The 8,473-nt window shown below is 44.6% G+C and overlaps 1 protein-coding gene across 3 annotated transcripts in view; it reads right to left on the reverse strand.

Moving 5' to 3' along the window:
- Window positions 1-7,501, reverse strand: part of ACER3 (alkaline ceramidase 3) — a 142,170-nt gene extending 134,669 nt beyond the window's left edge. For all 3 annotated transcript variants that reach the window (XR_002772718.1, XM_023511968.1, XM_003780880.2), the window contains exon 1: window positions 7,298-7,501. Coding sequence is in view for 2 of the 3 variants with exons in the window: in XM_023511968.1 (XP_023367736.1) it covers window positions 7,298-7,400 (103 nt within the window). In the remaining variant the exon portion in view is untranslated. The remainder of the gene's footprint in view (window positions 1-7,297) is intronic.
- Between the last annotated feature and the right edge of the window lie 972 nt (window positions 7,502-8,473).

Raw genomic sequence — 8,473 nt, forward strand, 5'->3', positions numbered from 1 at the left:
CAGTTTTTGGCTGGGGCTGGGTTTGAACCCGGCACCTCCGACATAAGGGGCCGGAGCCCTACTCCTCTGAGCCATAGGCACCGCCCCTGTTTGTTTGTTCAGATTTTTCTGGTGTCTGTGCAACATTCCTTCCTCCAGGGTAGGAAGAGGACCCTCTCTGAAATGAGGGGTCTTAGTAGTCCTCATTTAAGGAGACCCTTATTAGAGTCCTAGCTTAGGAAGGTAAAAGGATGACAAGAGAAGGTCAGAGAGAGAGATTCTGTTTCCTGAGGCCTGCTTCTCAGGCCTAAAGTGCCCCAACATTATAACAAAAGATTATTAACAAGGGCTATAGGAGTTGTAAGCCAAGAACCAGAGACAAAAACATACACGTAACATCATAGCTACATTAAACCTAAACCTGTTGTACACTGAATTTGGCCTTTCATTTGGTCTTCATTCTTCAGTTAACTTATGACATTTTTGAGCTATAGCTGAAGGTAGGTGCCTGTATTGGGAGGCTGAGGCAAGAGAATTGCTTAAGCCCAGGAGATGGAGGTTGCTGTGAGCTATGATGCCACAGCACTCTACCCAGGGCGACAGCTTGAGGCTTTGTCTCAAAAAAAAGAAAGAAAGTAGGAAAGTGCCTGTTTATACATATCTGTACCACTACAGGCCTCTCAGCTACTTTGAACACATAATTTTTGGTTATCTTTTTTTCTTTTTTTAGTCTGAGTCAATGACAAAATAAGTACTCAATAAATATTTACTGGATAAATGAAACATTCTGAATAATTTTTAACTAGAATTTTTTAATTCCTCTTTGAGGCAATAATTAAAGCTTAGAATTTCCTTCTACCTCCCTTTTGGTAATATTTTTTCCATTAAATCAATAGTACCTGAAACTCCACTTCCTGTAGACTTCCTACCTTGGCAGAAAGAATTGTCAGACCTAAATTTGAATACTATTTCTGCCACATAAAAGCTGTTTGATGCTGAGCTGCTTAAGACTCAGCTTCCTCCTCTGTAAAATAGGGCAACACCAAACATTCCTTAAGAGGAATGTTCTGAGGTTTAGAAATATATCAGTAGTCTTCACTTTGCAGACTAATATGTTCAAATTCCACTTACCACATAAGTGGTAAATATTTAACTATTCAATTTAGTTAAATAGCACCGATCCCCCCCCCCCAACATAATTCAAATTTCAGTAACCAAGCCTGATGTGGTGGCTTACACCTATAATCCTAGCACTCTGGAAGGCCAAGGCAGGTGGACCACTTGAGCTCAGAAGTTCAAGACCAGCCTGAGCAAGTATGAGACCCAGTCTCTACTAAAAATGGAAAAAATTAGCCGGGGATAGTGGTATATGTCTGTAGTTCCAGCTACTTGGGAGGCTGAAGCAAGAGGATCGCTTAAACCTGGGAGGTTGAGGTTGCTGTGGGCTATGAATATGCTTCAGCACTCTACCCAGGCTGACAGAGTGAGACTCTGTCTCAAACAAAACAAAACAAATTTTGGTTACCACTGTATATTAAGTGTGAGAAGCTGACTATAGTATAAACTTCACTGCTAGATATTAAGTCCATAAATCACTATGTAAATAATAAAAGTACATCACAATCCATGGCCAACCAAGAAACTTCTTTCAAAATCTGTTGATCAGTGCGTCTATCATTCAGTTCCTATACAGAAAGCAAAGCATATACTTGAGCTGCCTCCTTGTCTCCAGGTGATAAAATTATGTGCTATTTTATAAAATGAATAATAGGAGGGAACTGGGCAATAATGATGAAAGGGCTGCAGAGAAATAAAAAGTGATAATGTTGGAAGTAAAATTTCAATCAAACTCAAGAGTTATATAAGAAAGCTGACAATGAGAATGCTGACACTGCTACCATTCAAGAGACTATAAATATGCAGCCTGCACATATTTATTAAAATTTAATGAAGAAAAATGTATTGACATAAATGAACAAAGGGGCTATGGGGGAAAAAAAAGATGAAGATGTCCCAGAAGAAATTATACTAGCAAAAAATCTCTGAATTAAAGGAATTTTTGGAGCTATTTCACTGCAAAGAATGTAGTTTGGAAGCTTTAGAAAGGATTCTCAACAACAGAAAAAATACTCATTCCATATCATAAGTTATATGATGAAAAGACAAGCACTGTACAAGCTACTCTGATAAGTTATTTTACAAAGAAATAAAACACTTTGATCCTCAATGTTGGTAATGTTTTAAATCACAGTGTACTAAATAAATATGCTTTACTTTTTTTCTCTATATATTTACAACCGAGAGTAAGAGAGTACACAAGTTTTGACAAAAATTTTTAAAGATTACAGAACAGTCTTTTTCCACTGATTACTATATAACTTTTCCCATTGATTATTAAGATTACTTTACCTGGTTTTAATGTGCAAGGTCATTGTATGATCCCACCCTATTATGCAAAACAAGGACTGCCTCTATCTATAACTTCTGGCTGGAAGTAGTTTATTATTTCACAACTCAAAAGAGACCCCCTATTTTTTCCCCTGGCCCTTACCAAAATTTGATCTGGGGTCAGGTGCTGTGGCTCACACCTGTAATTCTCGCACTTGGGGAGGCTAAGGCAAGTGTACTGCTTGAGCTTGTGGACAGGTTAAGGAGTTTGAGATCAGCCTTAGCAAGAGTGAGACCCCAGCTCTACTAAAAATAGGAAAAGCACTAGCCAGGCATTGTGGCACATGCCTCTAGTCCCAGCTACTCAGGAGGCTAAAGCAAGATGACCACTTGAGCCCAAGAGTTTAAGGTTGCTGTGAGTTATGATGCTCTGGCACTCTACCCAGGGGAAAGGAAAAGAAAAAGGAAAGGAAAGGAATATGAATTGATCTTGAGAGATGCTAAAAAGACAGTTTTTCACGTGCTGAAAGTGACTGAGAACCACTGCCTTATCTGAACATATAATTTCCCAATCTTTACATTGTGACCCAAAAGGTATATACCTTAAGGCTGAAAGACAGTTGAACGATAGTGCAATAAATTGAACAGTTATTGAATTTGTCCTTTTTGGTAATATAGAATTTCATGAATGTGGGGAAAAACACTGAATACGTGATAGGAATAACCATTAGGACAGAAGATGGTATGGTAGCTTTAGAATCAGACTTCAACTTGAAAGTTTATCACTCAAGACTTACTGCAACCTAAGGTAAGTTATTTCTTAAAGCTTCAATTTCTTTTAGCTTTTTTTTTAGCTAGAGCCAGGTTTGAACCCGCCACCTCTGGCATATGGGGCCAGTGCCCTACACCTTTGAGCCACAGGTGCTGCCCCAAAGCTTCAATTTCTTAATCTTTGAAATGGGGATAATAGGCTCAGCACCTGTGGCTCAAGCAGCCAAAGCGCCAGCCACATACACCTGATCTGGCGGGTTCAAATTCAGCCTGGGCCCACCAAACAACAATGACGGCTGCAACCAAAAAATAGCCAGGCACTGTGGCAGGTGCCTGTAGTCCCAGTTACTTGGGAGGCTGAGGCAAGAGAATCGCTTGTGCCCAGGAGTTGGAGGTTGCTGTGAGCTATAATGCCACAGCACTCTACCCAGGGCAACAGCTTGAGGCTCCGTCTCCAAAAAAAAAAAAAAAGAAAGAAAGAAAGAAAGAAAAGAAATGGGGATAATAATACCTTCTTTCTGAAATGATTGTAAAGATCAAAAGAGATAATATTGCCAGGCATGGTGGCTCATGCCTACATGGGTTACCACAAAAGTTTTGAAACAGATGGTGTTATAGTCCATTATTTCACTTCCAAGAAACACAGTTGACAGCATCCTTTCTGGTTCACCTGTGCAACTTTCAACTTGCTGGGCTTATCAGTGTTGCTAGGAGGGCTTCATTTGTTTCTGTCCATGTTAACTTTACCTTTCTTGATTTTTGTGTATCTCAAAATTTTCGTAATAACCCACATATAATCCTAGCACTCTGGGAGGCCAAGGCAAGAGGATCACTTGAGCTCAGGAGTTCATGACCAGCCTGAGTACAATAAAACCCTGTCTCTACTAAAAAATAGAAAAAATTAGCTGGCCATGGTGGCACGCACCTGTAGTCCTAGCTACTTGGGAGGTTGAGGCAGAAGGATCATTTGGGCCCAGATACTGAGGTTTACTGTGATGCTGCCGCCACTGCTCTCTAGGTTGAGCAACAGAGTGAGACTCACACACATACACAAAAAAAGATACACTAAATGAAGATATGAAGTGATTAGCAAAATGTGACCTAGAGTGAGCACTTAGATAATAGCCATTGGCTCGGCACCTGTGGCTCAAGTGGCTTAGGCGCCAGCCACATACACCTAAGGTGGCAGGTTCAAATCCAGCCTGGGCCCGCCAAACAATGACGGCTGCAACCAAAAAAATAGCCGGGCGTTGTGGCGGGCGCCTGTGGTCCCAGCTACTTGGGAGGCTGAGGCAGGAGACTCGCTTGAGCCCAGGAGTTGGAGGTTGCTGTGAGCTGTGATGCCATGGCACTCTACCCAGGGGGTCAGCTTGAGGCTCTGTCTCAAAGAAAAAAAAATAGCTATTAATAGCATTACTATGCTTAATATTATCATCTATATATTATCATTAATGTAAGTACTAGTGATAAAACTGCATTTGATCTGAACACATTTTTTTTTTTTTGAGATAGAGTCTCACTATGTCACCCTGGGTAGAGTGCTGTGGTATCACAGCTCACAGCAACCTCAAACTTTTGGGCTTAAGCAATTTTCTTGCCTCAGCCTTCCAAGTAGCCAGGACTACAGGCGCCTGCCACAACACCTGGCTATTTTTTTTGCTACAGTTGTTTAGCTGACCTGGGCCGGGTTTGAACCCGTCACCCTTTGTGAAAGTGGCTGGCGCTGCAACCACTGTGCTATAGGCGCCAAGCGCTGCAACCACTGTGCTACAGAAGCCAAGCCATGAACACATATTTTAAACATATTACTAATCAACATATTTTTCAAAGATTAAATTCTCCTACTCCAAGATATGAGTACTTTCTCCCAAGGTACATGTGCAAAGGCCTGCCAATATTCATTCATCCTTTTCTTGAAACTCCTCAGATTCCTGTCATATCCCTCCCTGTAGTCTACTCAGTTTCCTCTTCTGAGCACACTGAAAACTGAAGCCATTTCCCATTTTTCAGCGCTATCTGCCACAACACTAGTATCTTGCTCTTTCACTGTCCACATGACTTAGCCGTTAGTTTTTTCTTTTGATTCTAATCCCAAACCTTGGCTCTAAACTAAGAGTCATTATTATCTATGTAGACACAGGAAGCTTGAAGGCAACTACAGGCCAACTAAGGCTAGCCCTTTTTCTCTACTAAACAATTATTTCCTCCTAAAATATTCATGGGTTACTTGAGCAATGTCTGCTTTAAAACTTTCAGTGACACAATGCCCTCAACTTTGCTTTACTTTGTTGGAGAAAAAAAAAAAAAAGAGTCCTCTATCATCCAAGCCAAACTGTTTCATGACTGTATCATCCATTAGAAAGTTTTTCCTCATGTTGAAGCAAAATCTTCCCATTTAATTTCTGCCCATAGGCCTTAATTCCAGACTGTAAAGCACTACAAAAGTTAACTGTTCCATGTAAGAGTCCATCCAATATTTGAAGCCTCTTAAGATCTCCTTTTCCATTTTACACATTTATAGCTCAGACAGCAAGGTTTAAAGTCTGTTCCCACAAGTGGCCCTCATCCTCTGGACCAGGCATCCTCAAACTATGGCCCACGGGCCACATGCGGCCCACCGAGGACATTTATCCGGCCCACTGGGTGTTTTTGCCACCCCTGCCTGTCCTGCTTAGCAGCCGACTTGTCCCGAGGCCGCAGTCCGGCCCTCCAACGGTCTGAGGGACAGTAAACTGGCCACCTGTTTAAAAAGTTCGAGGACCCCTGCTCTGGACCAAGCATAGGCTTCTCAAAGTCTTTACCAACAAACTGGGTAAACCATGTCCTTTGTCAACAAAGGACATGCTGCCAAGTTTACACTACAAACAAGCCCTTTGCCTAGTTCAAGAAAATTGACAGCCTAAATTATGGTCTCAAGGGAATGGTACTAAAGTCCTGAAAACTGCAAAATGTCTTCTGTTTTCTTTTTTTTAACTTAGCCAATTACTGGAACAGAATAATGTAGGATCATCTGGCATGAAATGCTTGCCTCTTTCCTATAAAGCCAAACACACATGCCTGGGAGCAGGACTCAACAATGAAAAGGTGAGCTAAGAAAAATTTTACTTCATATCCTGAGAAGTAGATCCAATTAAAAGTAGGCAGTAATAGCTAGCCAAAGAATAATTCCCTGTACTTTGCCAGAAGCAGGTACCTGAAAGTAGGATTGAACGTTGTGCTCTTAAAACTTGACCAAACTAAACAACAGAAAAAGTGGCAGATTTCTCCCAGCCTGGCAAGAAAAATCAACTAGGAAAACAGACAGACAGACAGAACAACTGGCCAGCAGTGCCTAACAGAGCAGCAGCTACAGAAAGGCTCTTCCTTAAGTCTTCGGAAGGTGCATTCAGTGGAAGTAGTGTCCTCGGATGACCCCTAACTTCTAGGTGGTCAGATAGGACACAGTGGGGGAAGGACTTGGTCCCCTGTGCTCTTGGGAACAGGAAGGTGCAGACTAGGGCGCTCTTCCTTCTATTGTACTTCTAGTACAAGACCATAGCTGAACAGCCGTACTCGGAGAGCGGATGATCTCCAGTACTTGAAGATATCTTGGAGCAAGGGGAAGAGGTGTTCGGCTCTCAGACTGGTCAAAAATGTTCCCTGGAAGTGAGGGAGGTGGACTAACAAGAACAGAGGAGGAAAAGACCTTAAAATTTTCACCGATTTGCGTAAGGATCAATCCAGGGATTGTCTCCTTCTGCCTAAGGTGCTGGTAGCAACGGCAGAGCAGGTGTCCCGGTCCCTCATTCAATGAGGAGAGTCCTTCACTCTCCGACTTCTCCGGCGGCCCCCGGCCCGCCCCGACTTCGCCCCTCAGGGAGGAATCCCCGCTCCTCAGGTTCTCCTTAGGTCCAGCAGGAGCTCCCAACTTCTCTTCCGCCCCTCAACCTTATGGGCCCCCTTCATCGTGCCCAAATCCTGGCACTCCTCACTCGACACCCTGGAGTCCGCGTCCGCTTCCCTCAGCTTCCCGCTGGTCCAGAGAGCCCCACGCTGGCTCCCCGGGTCGGGCCTGGTGCCTACCCTCGCAGCCAGGTTCGCCCTTTGCCTTCCTCACCCCGCGTCTCTCCTCAGACCCGCGCCCTCCCTCCACTCCCTCCCCGCCTCAGGCCGCACTCACAGAACTCGGCGATGTACCAAGTCACGGCGTAGTTCTCCTCGCACCAGTCCAGCGTGGAGGTCGTGGGGCCCCAGTAGCCCTTCCGGTCCGCGGCGGGAGCCATCGCACGGCAGCCGCCACCGCCGCCCAGGCGCTCCGCTAGCTGCTCTTGGCTAGGCGGGCTACCAGGCCGGCTCCGGCCCTGCTCGCGCTCCAGCTCGCGCCCCGCCCTCCCCCCGAGGGGCGTGGCCTGACGCCGTTACTGACACTGCCCGGCGGGAAGGTCCCGCCCACCGGCGCCTCCGGGCCGCCAAGCCCGGCGCAGGGCCCACCCCTAGGGCGCCAACTGGCCCCTCCCCTTCTTACCAGTGGGAGTGATTCAGGAAGGCACCAGCACCTGGACTTTCAGGCTGGCCTGGACATGCCTGGCAGTAGACTGGGGATTCTGAATACCCCAGAGGCTATTTTCTGTCTGGATGTATCTGAGCCTCTATTTGTGCGTGTGTGGTTTGATTTAATTGGAGCAGAGATGGGATGAAGCCTTCTATCAAGCCCTTGCTTGATTAAACCTGTACACGTTGCACCTAAAATGTGCCCTACTCACGAAGGACCCAAGCCTCCCCTTACCTCTTGCTTCAAGACTAATACTCCGTGGAGCTACCAGAGAGATCTTTTTAAAACACACGCCCCCTGTATCCAGCTATAGCAAACTTTGCCCTACCTGGGAATGTGCTGGTCCCTCCATGCCATTTATTGCTTCTGCAGTTCAGCTAGGATGGCCTTCCTCCTTCATCTCCATTTGGCTAACTCCTCGCTCTTTCTTTACAATCCACCTCCCTGAAGTCCAGACGTTCACATCCAAGAGCTCCTGATCAGAAACCTGGCTTTATATTCTTTATGGTTCTTAGCATCCAGGACTCTGCCTGACTACACAGTATGAAATAAAGAGTATAAGTTAAGGATGATACTGTTGCTATTTTCTAAATAAATAAGTCAGATGCATTCAAAGGTAAAAGAGAAGACAGGGGAAATGAGGAGTCCACAGCCTCTATAAAGAGACCCTACCGGATGACAGCTGCAGAATCTCTATTTGCTAGGTGCAAAACCTAGGAATGCAAGTAGTGTGTTTCAGTAGCAATAGTAGAATATCTGAAATTTTTCTTTTGAACAACAGTCACTCATCTTCTGCTATGCACC

This window comes from Otolemur garnettii, unplaced genomic scaffold, assembly GCF_000181295.1.
Source record: "Otolemur garnettii isolate 467f Iridium unplaced genomic scaffold, OtoGar3 scaffold00001, whole genome shotgun sequence".
Classification (NCBI taxonomy): domain Eukaryota; kingdom Metazoa; phylum Chordata; class Mammalia; order Primates; family Galagidae; genus Otolemur; species Otolemur garnettii.